Below are 14,840 nucleotides of genomic sequence, written 5' to 3' on the forward strand. Positions count from 1 at the left end.
GCTACTGGCAGGGGTGCTACTAAACATCCGGCATGCACTCCCCACCAACCCTCCAGTGCCAACAATGGTGAGTCCGAAAATCCTGCTTTACTTAACCCGTCGGGACCATTAGGCTCCTAACATGTCTTCTATTTCTATTCTCCCTATTCTCTTAGTCAATTGATAATCTTCCTGCAGCCAGAATCTTTTATAAACATAAATCTGATCATGTCATTCTCCTGCTTAAAGTTATTTAATGGGTTTGCACTGGCTTTTAGGAGAAAAAGAATTCTCAACTTGGCCTTTACCTGACCATTCAGTCCTTCTCCAGCCTCATCTTCAGTATTTTCTTCTCATCTCCCTCTGCTCCAATCACAATTATCCTTCCCAGTTCATCCAATCTGTTGTCCTGTCCTAACACCTTTACAAAACTCTCCTTTGCCCATCCTACTCCCGCCTCCAACCTCCACCCCAGCCCCCAGCCCCCAGCCTCCAGCAATAGCTCCTCATTCTTCAGCTCTCAGTGAAAATGGCACATGCGCACAGAAATCATCTCTGCCCATTCAACTAGGTGAGGACCTCAGCATAAGCGATCACAGTATCATGCTCCGTTTCTTCTTAATTCAACCTATAATTCTATATTTGTGTAATGCTGTGGATGTCTTTACTTTTCCTGGACTACATTTTTTCTCTTGCTCATTATTTTGTTTCAAGTGACTCGCACCATGCACGGGAGATACTCAGTAAATATTTGTGTAGAAAATGAAGGGGAGAAGGTGGCAAGACAGGGAAGAAAGACCTAAGGGAGAGAAGGGGAGGACGGGGAGGAGGAGAGGAATGGAAAGGAAGAAAGGGGGAAAAAGATATGAAGGGAAAGGGAAGAAACAAGGACAAGATGTTGGCCTTTCGATCGAGTTACTTCCTGGAGCTGTGTGCCTCCTTGAGGTACGGAGGGTCTATTTGAGAGGGTAATATAGTAATTAAAGGCTTGGAGCTCTAAATTTAGACAATACCAATACCTGGTTTTTTTTTGTTTTTTTGTTTTTTTTATTTTTTATTTTTTATTTTTTATTTTTTTTTTAAATGTTTTATTCACTTCTAGGAGAGAGAGAGAGAGAGACAGCGTGAACAGGGGAGGGTCAGAGAGAGGGAGCCACAGACTGAAACAGGCTCCAGGCACCGAGCTGGCAGCCAGCACAGAGCCCGACGCGGGGCTCGAATCCACGAACCGCGAGACCATGACCCAAGCGAAAGTCGGACGCTCAACCGACCAAGCCACCCAGGCGCCCCCCCAATACCTGGTTTTAAGTCCCGCTCAACCTTGTAATCTTAGGCAAGTTACTTCTTGCATTCTTACCTCACTTTGCTTATCTATAAAATGAGGCTGATATGCGATTTGAAGAGTAAATGAAATAATGTCTGCGTTGCGCATGGGACGATGTCTTCGTGGTGCATACAATATTAATTCTGCTATTGATATTTATTAATATTGTAATTATTTGCCCGGGGCAAGGGGCACTCAGTACTCACTCCTAAGTGTCCGCCCCACTCTTAGCTCACCGCTCTCCCATTGGCTGAGACGCGGCAGCACTTCCACCAATCCGCTAGGTCCGTAAGGAGGCAGGCACACAGGGAATAGCCAATGAGAGCAGGGGTTACAGTCTCCTGGATACCGTGGCAACAACGGACGCTTTGCCCCAGAGCACCTCAGAGGAACGTCTGCAGACCCCAGAGGGGCTCGGGCATTTCCTGCCCAGGGCCAGGCTGAGACACACCTGCCCATGGCCCACAGCCGGGAGCGCGAGGAGAACCCCTACGCCCCCGTCGGCGCGTCCCTGTCTGTGAGGTGCGGCGTCCTCCGCCCAGCGCATGCCGGGTGTCTCGGAAACTTCCCTCTGACCTAGGCCCCTCCCTACCCTTTTCTTCCTCACGTTCTTTAGACCTGCTCTCCCGGAAACTTCGAGCTCTTGTCCTTTACCCCCCTCCCCTCCCCAAGCGCCCTCCTGCAGACTCCCTCTCTGTGTGACTTCTTAATGACCACATCTCCAACTGTTTGCACCCCCCTCATTTTTCTGCGACCCTCCCCTTTCTTGCTTATCCACCCTTGCTCTCCTCCACTCTTCATTTCTGCCTCCTCTTTCTGGCTCAGTATTCCGTTTTCTCCTGACCTTTCAAACATAACCACCCTCCGACTCACACCCGCCATCCTGTCCTCATCATCCTTGGGGTTTTTCCCTAAATTAGGGTCGTCAATCCCTTCCTTCTACTATGCGCTAACTTTGCAGTTATTTGCATTTTTAGTGGTCTTTGAAAAGCATAAACAGCTGCACAGATATAAGGTGGTATTTCTTTCCTTCTACATTCTTGAGTGTTACCTGCACTGTTACTATTTGATTCAATATCCTGTACCCCCAGTCGAAGTCTCTCACCAAACCATTGCCCTTCTGCCTTCCCCTACATCTTTAAGCATATATTTAATATTTAAGTAAAAGTCGAATCAGACTCTCCTTCTTTCTAGCACACACCTACCGCTCATTCTCTGCTTAGAAATATGTTACTTTTGTGTGCTAACCTTTTCATTCATGTTGACTTAATTCTGTTTATGTTCTGCATTCTATCCGGTTTTTTTTTACGTCTAAAATACAGCTGTATACACTTCATCTTGGTAAAGAAACAGTTTTCTACTTGACTCAAAACCACAAAGTAGGCTGCCTTATTATTCAAAGTTGTTTTTTTAAAGCTTATTTTTTAAAAAGTTTCTTATTTTGAAAGAGTGAACACGTGAATCGGGGTAGGCAGAGAGAAGGAAATGGAGAGAGAGAATCCCAGGCCGGCTCCACACTGGTCTCACAGCCAGCATATGCCTTCTTTTATGTTAGAGATTGGGGCAGAAAGGGGGTAAGAATAGAAGGGATGCGTTTCAAATATTGTGATGCTCTTTTGTTTGGTTTGTGTAAAAAAAAAGTGTTTGAAATGTATTGTATTGATGGTGACATGTTTTTTCCCCAAAGATGGGTGCAAGGATTCCCTAAGCAAAATGTTCATTTTGTCAACGACAACACCATTTGCTACCCTTGTGGGAATTTTGTAATATTTATTAATATTGAAACCAAGAAAAAGACTGTACTTCAGTGTATGAATGGAATTGTGGGCGTTGTGGCAACTAACGTTCCTTATGAAGTTGTGGCTTTTTCCGACCGGAGGCTAAAACCTCTCATCTACATATACAACTTTCCTGGATTGACCAGAAGGACCAAATTAAAAGGTAACCTGCAAGACTTTTAATCTGCCATAACTGAAGGATTTCTTTATGTGACCAAACCTAGTTCTTACAAATGAAGGGTGTTTTTGGTTTGTTAGTTTGTTAGGATTTGTTTGTTTGTTTGTTTGTTTTTGCTTTTATAATAAACATTTTAAATGTTTTATTTATTTCTGAGAGAGAGAGAGAGAGGCAGCATGAGCAGGGGAGGGTCAGAGAGAAAGGGAGATACAGAATCCGAAGCAGGCTCCAGGCTCTGAGCTGCTGTCAGCACAGAGCCCGACATGGGGCTTGAACCCATGAACTGTGAGATCATGACCTAAGCTGAAGTCAGACGCTCAACCGACTGAGCCACCCAGGCACCCCTATAATACACATTTTAAATGGGCATAGAGGAGGACACTTATGGGGATGAGCACTGAGTGTTATGTGGAAACTAATTTGACAATAAACTATTTGTAAAAAAAAAAAAAAAAAANAGAGCCCGACATGGGGCTTGAACCCATGAACTGTGAGATCATGACCTAAGCTGAAGTCAGACGCTCAACCGACTGAGCCACCCAGGCACCCCTATCTCACCTTCCTGTCTCGGGCATAGAGGAGGACACTTATGGGGATGAGCACTGAGTGTTATGTGGAAACTAATTTGACAAAAAACTATTTGAAAAAAAAAAAAAAAAAAAAAAAGAAAGAAAAATCACACACACACACAAAAAAATACACATTTTAAAAGTAGAAATCGGGCTGATCACAGAGAATTTATTTCAGTGGACTGCAGCCTTGCTACTCAAAGCCTGTGGTCTGTTTACCTTCAATGTTGGCATCACCTAGGTTGCCTATAAATACAGAAACTGCTCCCATTCTACTGAATCAGAATCTGCATTTTATTTTATTTTCTTAAAATGTTTTTAAATGTTTTATTTATTTCTGAGAGAGAGAGGCAGCGTGAGCAGGGGAGGGTCAGAGAGAGAGGGAGACACAGAATCTGAAGCAGGCTCCAGGCTCTGAGCTGTCTGCACAGAGCATGACATGGGGCTCAAATCCATGAACTGTGATATCGTGACCTGAGCCGATATCAGATGCTTAACTGACTGAGCCACCCAGGTGCCCCCAGAATCTGTATTTTAGTAACATTCTCCAGGTGATTCATACATACATTAAACTTGGGAAGCACTGAGATAGAAGACTATTACAGCACTAAATACAGTTTGAAACCTTTTTCCAGAACACTTTTTTTTCTTCTATGATTTATTGAAAATTCAAGTAAATTGATGTTATACAAGTTATAAAGTCTCTGAGCGTCAATTTCCTTGGGTGCGGGGATAATGGTAGTATCTATTGTTAAGGCTGTAGTGATAATAAATGAAGTTTTATAATATATAATATTAATATATTTGTCAACATGACATATAATATATGAATGAATATCACACACACATATGTCACTGTTATCCACCATTTATTATTATTGACTTATTCATAGATAATCTGACCCACAATGGGCTGCTGCACATTTACTAGAGTTTCCATCTAATGATTCCCTCGTTTAACACATCATGGAGAGCCCAGGAGAGCTTGAGACTGGTCTTAGTTCTTTAGACTTTTGGTCAAATAAGTCTTTGGGTTAAGTCACGGAATTTCATTATAATTTATAGTATTTTACTTGTGGGGAAATTTGTGTCCTCAACAGATTATAACAACTTTTAAAGCATCACCCATTCATACATACTGTCTATATGGACCGTAACTCCTCTTCATCTTTAAAATTTCCCCAACTTTGTTACTTTGACTGTAGCCCTGTCAAAGCAATTAAAAGTTAATTCAAAAATTCAAACCAGGAGCCAACATTTATATTAAATAATGAAACTCTGAAGGCATTCACAATAAAATTATGAGTAAGTCATCAAGGATAGCTGTCGTTACCACAGTTATTTAATATCAGCCTGGAATTTCTAGCCATGCAACAAAATATGAAACAAAAATTATAGCTATAGAAAAAAGATCATGGGTAATACAGTGGTGTACTAGGACTAATAATAGAATGCTCAGTAAGATGCTGGTTTCAAAATTTTTTTTAACGTTTATTTATTTTTGGGACAGAGAGAGACAGAGCACGAGTTGGGGAGGGGCAGAGAGAGAGAGGGAGACACAGAATCTGAAGGAAGCTCCAGGCTCTGAGCTGTCAGCACAGAGCCAGATGCAGGGCTCAAACCCATGGACCGCGAGATCATGACCTGAGCCAAAGTCAGACGCTTAACTGACTGAGCCACCCAGGCACCCCAGATGCTGGTTTCAAAATATTCACATAGTTAGATGATTTAAATACTTAGAAATGATTCAAGAATAAATGTGAGTAACCTCAATGAAACCTACAAAAATATCATTGATTTAAATTTTTTGAGTATAGGGGCGCCTGGGTGGCTCAGTTGGTTGGGCGACCGACTTCAGCTTAGGTCATGATCTCGCGGTCCATGGGTTCGAGCCCCACGTCAGGCTCTGTGCTGTCAGTTCAGAGCCTGGAGCCTGCTTCAGATTCTGTGATTCCCTCTCTCTCTGCCCCTCCCCCACTCAAGCTCTGTCTCTCTGTCTCAAAAATAAAAATAAACATTTAAAAAAAACTTTAAAAAAATTATTTAAGTATATAGAGATATACTCCTGAATGGAAAGCCTAGTTATTACATAGTTCATAGAAAATAATTCCTAAGTTTATCATGTTTTAGAAAGGAAAGAATACTTAAATGATTCCAGAGTTCTTCCAGTAGAACAAAAAGTAGAGAATGAGAATAATTGGAAAGAGAATGATGGCGAGATAGAGGTCCTTTTAACATTATGCAATAGTGATTAAGAGTGTGATATTGGTGTAGGGATTACCACATCAGTGGAAGAGTTGAAGACTGGGAACGAGCTTAGAAAATATAAAAACTAAGTATATGAGGAACTATACTTTGCCCTCCCTCCCCTAAAATAGATAATATAGATTGTTCAGCAGTGGTGGTAGGAAAACTATTTGAGGGGTGGCTGGCTCCAATCAGTGGAACATCCAACTCTTAATCTCAGGATCATGAGTTCAAGCCCCGTGTAGGATGTACAGATTATTTAAATAAATAAATCTTAAAAAAAACCCTATTTGAGCAAAAGTATCAAGTTGGATACTCATGTTATACTGAACATCAAAACATATATCAGATGAAAATAAGAGTTCAGTATAAACAGCAATCCCATTTGAACAGCAGGAGAAAATATAGTAGAATATTGAAATGATTTCAGGATGAGAAGGAACTTTTCACACAAAAGAAAAAGTTAAAAATAGGAAAATGGACCTGTTGTTGCATCCAAATTTAAAACTTAAAAACATTCAGAATACCATGAAAATTAAAAGGCAAATAATAAACTGAGGAAGATATTTGGAACTAATATGGTCAGGTATTTTTAGAGCATTTATGAAACAATAAGGAAACACACCCCCCCCACACACATCCCATTTCTTGCTCAAGGTGGGAATAATTGATACGATCTTACTGGGAAGTAAATGTTACCATATTTGACCCAGTTAAACTTAATTGAGGAACTAAAATTCAGTGTTAAGGAAATCAGGAAGTCAGAGATGTGTGTGCAGAGGAGTTAAAGCAGTAATCATAATAGCAAAAATTGGAAACCACCTCCATCTCCAGTAATATGAATATGGTTAAATATGTTAAAACATCCCATAAAGGAGTATTATATAAGCATTAAAAATAGATTTTTGAAGAATTATTAATGACAAAATGCTCAATATAATGTAAACAATAGTAACACTGTATGATCCAAGTTTTTAAAATGAATTGTTATTATATATAATATTTAAACCATGATTGTTATAGCTATAAAAAGCAATGTTGTATATTTTTTCAAAGTTTTATTTAAGGAAAAAATGTATATTGACAAGTAAGCACAGAAGAAAATGCCAGAAATTTACCAAATTTGGTAGTGAGATTACAGAGGATATATTTTCGTGTAAAGCTTTTTATTGGGGGAAAGGGGAACCTGGTGGCTCATTTGGTTAAGTGTCAGTCTCTTGAATTTGGATCAGGTCATGATTCCAGAGTTGTGGGATCAAGCACCACTTTGGGCTTCTTGCTGAGTGTGAAGACTGTGTGGGATTCTCCCTCTACCTCTCTCTCTGCCCCTCCCCCAATTGTGCATGAGAGTTCTCTCTCTCTTTTTAAAAAATAAATGAACATTTACAACTTTTTAAAATATTCAAACACCATGCATTTTTAAAAATTTAAAATAAAATATAAAATGAATAATCTTCAGTGATGGGAAGAAATGTCTATAGCAAAGATAGAAAATTATTCTATTGAGGCCTCTATCCCACAAAAAACTTTTTATTTTTGCATTGAGTGCTCAATAAATACAAGTTTTCTTTGTTGATCAGACTGTGCTAAATAAATTCAATAAATGACAAAGTTTAGCATTATATTCTGGTCAGTTAAAGTGAGAAGGACAAAAAAAGCAGGAAAGAACCACGAAAAGTACAGAGAACTAGTGATAGAGATACTCGTGTGGAAAAGACATGAAGGGCAGAACTTGTACCTATGGAACCACATTGAAGGACAGCAGAGATGGTGGGGAAACCAGATCTCTATATACAGGAGGGCAGAAACAGACACTTCCTTGTCTTAGCATCCTCATGATACACATTTTAAACACATTGTTACTAAAGTTTTAAAAATCATGTTTCATGTCTTCAACTACAGGGACAAATGAGATAGAACTTTTTATAATCATTCCAAGAAATGGAAGATATTAAGCAAGGGTCCTGGTGTGGCCCAAGGTATAGAGATATGGAAGTAAGCTAGAATGTTTACAACTCCCCAAAGTATTTAAAGTTGTTTGAATAACTTTTCTAATTACAATGTTTCATATATTTATAGGGCATGTTATAGTTCTTGGGTCATTTCAAATTACAGTAGGGCATACATGGTACACTTGGTTCTGATCGAAGTCTAGGGACGGTACCTAATGGTCTTAATTTACTCTAAGATCTTTAATTTTTTTCTTTTTTTAAAAAAAAGTAATCTCTACACCCAACATGGGGCTCAAAGTTACAACCCCAACATCAAGAGTTGCATGCTTTCCCAGCTGAAAGCACCCCAACTCTGTTAAAAAAAAAAAAAAAAAAAAAGGAATTTTAACTTTGCTCTTAGCTTTCTGTTCATAGTCTTAGAAATTAGCTACTAGGTCTGTTATTCCCAGAGCTGAATGCTTTTGAATTATGTGAAAATCATTAGATAAGGGAAATAAACCCTAAGACTGTAGTTAATCTGAACACAATCATTAAATCCTTGTAACGGATTTTAAATTTTAGGCAGTGTTCTTCTGGACTACACTTTACTTTCGTTCAGTTACTGTGGCACCTACTTGGCTAGTTACTCCTCTCTCCCAGAATTTGAACTGGCCATTTGGTAAGTCACAGCATGCTGTAGTGTTCCTTTCACTGGATTACATTTTAATCTTGTCTTTCTGGATTTTATTAAAGGACAGATGTGTGCAAAATCTGACACAAGGAAAAAATGGAAAGAATAAAAGTGTTGATCATAAAGTTTAATATAGTTGCTACTTTTAGGCATGAAACTTGGCAGGACAAAAGCTAATAGAGAGTAAAATTATCACCATTCTCTTTGTGTTAATGTGTTGTAATATTTCCTTTGTTGGCTAAGGAATGACAGTTGCATAAAGTTTCATCTTTTCCTTCAAATAAATGGTAGCAACTGGTTTTTTTAGTTGTTTGTGTATTTTCCACTAATGATGAATTTAAGATGTTCTCTATATTAGAGCTCAATTTGAAGTAATTGTTTTTAGAGCCATTAGAACAGTTACATGTTCAGAGAGTGGAACATTACAACACATTTGCCAGCTGTGTGAGAAATACCTGTGGGTAAGACACATCTGTGGTGTTTGCTGGGTCATTTCATGTGTCTAGTTTCAAAGCTGTACTCACTCTTCCATCCATCATATAAATTTCCACAAGGGGGAGTTTTCCTTTTTTAAAAAATATTTTTTAAAATATTTTGTTTTTAAGTAATCTCTATGCCCACTATGAGCTCAAGCCCACACCCCAATGATGAAGTCACATGCTCCCAGCAGGAGCCAGCCAGGCGCCCATTGCGGGGAGTTTTTCTTTTAAGGGGAAGTACAGACTGTTCAGGAAATGACTGAAGATACTCCTTACACACTGGCATTTCTTACGCAAAAATGTAATAATCTAGGTTCAGAGAACCACATTTAGTTTATGCAGTTTCTTTTAAAACAGCTTTATTGAGGCATATTTGGCATATTAGAAAACTCATATATAAAGTATCATTTGATAAGTTTTTACTTCTGTACACGCCCATGAAACCATCACCATAATCAAGATAACAAATATATTTATCACCCCCAAAAGTTTCCTTATGCTTGTTCAGATCTTTCCTTTTCAGCCCTTCCACACATACACTTACATCTTCCTTGCCCCAACCCTTGGCCCCTGTCTCCAGGCAGCCACTGATGTGTTTTCTATCACTCTGGATTTGTTTGCATTTTCTAGAATTTTTATATACAGGGACTCATCAATTATGGGGGACTCATCTTTTGGGGTGGGGGAGTCTGGCTTTCATGCATCATAATTATTTTGACATTTTCTTATGCTGCTGTGTGTATGAGTACTTCATTCCTTATAGAATGAATATACTACAGTTTGTTTATACACTAACCTATTAATGGATATATTAGTTTTCTGGGACTGCCATTAACAAAGCACTTCTGAGTAGCTGAAACAGCAGAAATTTATTGTCTCACAGTTCTGGAGGCTAGAGGTCTAACATCAAGGTGTAAGCAGGGTTGGACTCTACCGAGAGCTATGAGAGAGAATCTGTTCTAGGCTTTTCTCCTTGGCTTGTTAATAACTGTCTTCATGTTCACATGGTGTTCTCATTGTATATACATTAGTCTCCAAGTTTCCCCTTTCCTTTTTTATAGGGATACTAGTCATTTTGGAATAAGGCCACACTAAGTGACTTCATTTAACTTACTAAAGACCCTATTTCCAGAAACAGTCACATTGTGAGGTACTGATAGGACATCAACAAATGAACATGGGGGGACACAATTCAACCTATAGCAATACTTAAAGGATAAGTAGGAATCAACCTTGTGAAGAAGATAAGGAAGAGGATTCTAAACAGAGGAAAGGCATGTGCAAAGACCATGAGATCAGAGAAAGTATGGCAAGTTTGAAGATTTAACTAAGAGATCATAATGATGGCAACCAGAAATTAGTCATGAGAGGTAAGCCTGGGCGGTCAGTTTGAGGCTGGCTCATGAGCAGCCTTATAAATAAGTGACCATGTAATTTATCATGCAAGTCAGGACACTTTTGAGAGTGAGAGGGGGTGTTGTTAATAATTTAACCAGGAGAATATTCACCCTATGCCTAAGCCATCCTAATAGGCACATCCTTTATCCTAAAGGTGATGGGAGGCTGTTAAAGGGTTATAAGCAGGGATGTGGCATGAGCAGATCTGTGTGTAAGAAGCCTCCTTCTAGCCATGTCATGGAGAGTATATTGGAGGGAAATAGGCGTGACCATGAATTAGTAGGCTTTGGTGGTCCAGGTGAGAGGTGACTGTGTCATGGAATAGGGTGGTGGGAGTAGGGACAGAGGGAGGTGGAGAGATTTGGAAGGTGTGTTTAAGAGGCAGTACCATGGTACTTGGTGACTGAATGTTGGGCGTGGTGCTTAGGGAGAGGGACAGTTGAGGGTTTTACCCAGAGATGTGACTTTGACAACTTGTGGTCATTACGGTGGATCTCAGAAAGATGTGCAGGACATAGAGGGAAATTGGAAGAAGCAATGGGGGAAGACCAGCTGGGACAAGCTGAGGTGAGGGTGCCTGAGATAAATCATTGGAGATATCTAGTCGGGGCAACTGATATATCAGTTAGGATTTAGGTTCAGTTTCTGTCACAGAAACTAGGAGTTCTTTTAGTCACAGAAATGGAGAAGACATTTTGAGCGACACGATGCCTCTGCCACAGATATACAGGACTGGAGCTCAAGAGAGAGGTGAAGTGTGGGAGTTGTTAGAGTGGTATTCAAAATGCTGGAAGTGGGTAAGAACACTTAAAAAAGAACCTAGGGCTGAACCTAGAGGGGCACCAATAAAAGGATCTGAAAGAGGAAGAGATACCTCATAGGAAACTCATAAGGAGTAGTTATGAAGGGAGGAGGGACACTGAGCTTTGGGGGTTCCAGGATATGCCTCTCCAGGGCTCCTTAGAAGGCAGAGACTGAGGTAACAGCTCCTGAGCCACTTCTTTAATAGGGAGTGCAATCCCAGGAAGGAGGCAAGTGGAGGTGGGAGAGTGGAGGGAGGCAGGGAGGGAGGAGAGCCAGCATCAGGGCACCTTACTTTGCTGGCCAAATGGATTACTTTGCATTTGGTCCCAAGTGCAGTTGATTCCTTGGTCTCACAGATGGTCTTCTGAGAGGCAGGATGAACTACTGGAAAGTCCTTGGTCAGTGACAGACACTAGGCTAGGATGGGGGAGAGGAAGAGATGAGAGTTTATCCACTGACTCTTGTTAACCCACTGATCAAGGTTCCCCACATAGAGTGTTAACAGCCACACTTTCCGATTTATTTTGACCTCCTGCGTGTCATTTCCAGGGGCCCATGGAAGCCTCTGGGTATGTGGAACAAGCATGATGTGAGGCACAGGTAGGGTGTGCCTACATGAAGTTTGTCAAAGCCTACACAGTTAGACAGCCACTGAGTCAGCTAAGCACAACAGGTGCTCAAGGCCCCAAACAGTGGGAAAGTGAGAGGCATGAGATGTCCCCTAAGAGGTATGTGACAGAGATTCCAAGAGACATTCCAGAAGGTTTATGAGCAGTGTCAAATCCTGAAGAGGTTAAATTAGACAAGGAATGAGAACTGCCTGTTAGATTTAGGATGAAGGTGGATATTGGTGGGTCTTGGAGAGAACTGTGTCAGTGACTAGTGCTAGTGACAGGGAGCAGGTATCCAGGCATGACAGAGAGCCAGAGTGAGAAAGAGGAGGCAGAGGTTTTAGAACAACTCAAGGAGTTTGGCTCACAGGGGAGGGCAGAAAGATATGGAAGTTTGAGATTGAGGGAAGCCTTTTTAAAAGATGGCACAGATGAGCACTTCATTTAAGCGTTGACAAGAAAGAGTCAGGAGAGAGGGAGAGTCTGAAGATGTAGAAGAGAAGGAATAATGGAAAAACCAATGTTCTTAAAAAGGCAAGGACCTCATACACAGGTGGTGAAATTAGCCTTAGGTCAGAGGAAGGACATGCCTTCCTCTGTAACAGGGGAGGAGAAGGAAAGTAAGATGCATGTCCTGACAGGTTACTTTGCTTCATAGCAGAAATTTGGGGAGAATTTCCAGGTGATAGCCTCTATCTTCTTAATGGGATCTCTTCACAGCGAGGAAGAAAGAGGTAGAGAGGTTGGACACTTCAGAAGAATGGAGAATATTAAAAATGGGAGAGAATGGACTTCAGACAGACAGCAGGATCCAAGGGTTATTGAGGTCTAGTAGGGACAGTAACCATTAATTTATAATGTCATGGACACACACAGTCCTGTGATCTTTGTTCCAATGTCTCCAGCATCCTGGGCTTTCAGTTGTATCCATCAGGGTTGATGTTTTATCCAGGCATCTGAGGCGGAAAGTCAAAAGATTCAGGGAACCAGTGATACCAGTAAGAAAATGGCTGACATGAGGGACAGAACACTTGTGATTGAGGTGAAGGAGGTGAGAGCAGGAGGGTGCCAGAAGGCAAGGTGAGCTCAGTAAATATTAATTCCATTTCCCAGTCAGAAGTCCAAATGGAGTGCTAACTCCTTGGAGGAGTAGATAGTTCACATTTATTTTTTCCTCCCATTTCATCTAATAGAAGACCTTGCCCATGGTAGGGATTCAGGATCGTCTCTCAAATGGGTAAATGAATGAAATATTTTAAAGTACTAGTACCATGATTTTTAAAATTCAGGGAATGATCAATTGGTATCAATGTGTATATTACACACAGATCAATCTGGAGTATTCATATATAGGATGTTGAGATTTAGACACTTCAACAAGTGTGATGATATATTCCATTTTCTAGATTTGGATGAGTTAAATTCAAATTTAATAAGATAAAATAGCCTTGATAGCACATGACAGGGTAATAGTTTCACAACATACAGTTATTTTGCTTTCTTAGAAGGGTATGGCATAATTATTAATAAATTTGATATTAATATGGATTAAATAAATATCATAAATTGAGACTCACTTTATGTAATTAGATAAAAAATGGTCTCAAGATGTCAAATTAAATGAATTATTTTTTACCAAACACAATTTCTCTCTAAGGAACTGGGAATCAAGTGTCATTTTGTGCAAGAAGTCACAACCTGGTGTGGATGTAAGCCACATGACTTTTAACCCTATGAACTGGCACCAGCTGTGCTTATCAAGTCCAAGTGCAGTGACTGTGTGGACCATTGAAAAAAGCAACCAGGAGCATTATTTAAAAGCAAAGTAAGAGATTTAGTTACACAACAAAGTGCTGGTCTTAGTTTGCATTCATGTGATGTGATTGCATCAATTTGATGAATTAACTGGCTTTATATGTACATATTAAGCATCTTAAGCTGTAACATCTTTCTACATATATAATTCCCCTGGAGTGATTACTTGCATTTTGAAAGGATTCTTTATGACTTGATTTCCCAATGAATTTCTTTTAAATATCAAGTCATCCTTGAGCTTTTTCCAACATGGTTTAATTTGATTTCCCTTACTATTTCAAAACATGCCTATTTATTAAAAAAAAAAAAAGGATGGTTATGAATCTTTGCTCCTATTACTTTGGTGTCCAACTAGAATCTCAAAAATTTAGATATGGAAAGCATATGGTTTATACTTTCATTCACATAATCTACAAACAAAAGGGTAGTTGCATAGAGTGGAGGAATGGGAATTACCTGCTTAAATACAACTGGGTCAAAAAGAAATTTTATAACCAATGTCCTGGTAATAGCTGATGATAAAGGTGCCTTTGTTAAAGAAAGTTTAAAGACTCAAGGTGCCTCTGAACTGACTGTTCTCAATGTATTCCACAGAGTCAAAGACTAAGTTGATGCTGGATATGTACATCCTTGAAATTGCAGTTTTTGAAAAATTGCCTTCTTAAGAAAAATGTAGAGTTTTCTAAATGGAACCCTAAAAAAGACACCTCTTTCTGTTTGGTACCCTTTATGTCTCCATTTCACTTTTATAAGAACCCAGTGAATAGTCAAATCTGTCTCTAGGCAGAGACGTTCATAAAATGGGTAATGTCTCTATCAAATCCTTGCCAAGGTGGGCAAGTCATTTGTCCCAGTATTTTCTCCCTTTGCTTGCCTTGAATATTCTCTTCTAGTTCTGAATGCTGAGTTGTGACTTTTCTATAAACTACAAGTGAGAGGCAAAGTGAGTGGATTGTCCTGATTCAGAAAGCCAACAGGATTAGAAAACATTGAAGTCTTTTATTTAAACAGTAGGTACTATTTTTACATATCAGTT

General features: G+C 39.7%; 1 protein-coding gene across 1 annotated transcript in view; it reads left to right on the top strand.

Annotated features, from left to right (window-relative positions):
• The first annotated feature begins 1,737 nt into the window (after nucleotides 1-1,737).
• CFAP43 (cilia and flagella associated protein 43) overlaps nucleotides 1,738-14,840 on the top strand; it is a 106,155-nt gene continuing 93,052 nt past the window's right edge. Inside the window, exons 1-4 of the mRNA XM_039243999.1 lie at nucleotides 1,738-1,825; nucleotides 2,991-3,244; nucleotides 8,589-8,685; nucleotides 13,647-13,814. Of these exons, the coding sequence (XP_039099930.1) occupies nucleotides 1,761-1,825; nucleotides 2,991-3,244; nucleotides 8,589-8,685; nucleotides 13,647-13,814 (584 nt within the window). The 5' untranslated portion in view covers nucleotides 1,738-1,760. The remainder of the gene's footprint in view (nucleotides 1,826-2,990; nucleotides 3,245-8,588; nucleotides 8,686-13,646; nucleotides 13,815-14,840) is intronic.

The sequence above is a fragment of the Hyaena hyaena genome, unplaced genomic scaffold, assembly GCF_003009895.1.
Source record: "Hyaena hyaena isolate Hyena2069 unplaced genomic scaffold, ASM300989v1 scaffold_233, whole genome shotgun sequence".
Classification (NCBI taxonomy): Eukaryota; Metazoa; Chordata; class Mammalia; order Carnivora; family Hyaenidae; genus Hyaena; species Hyaena hyaena.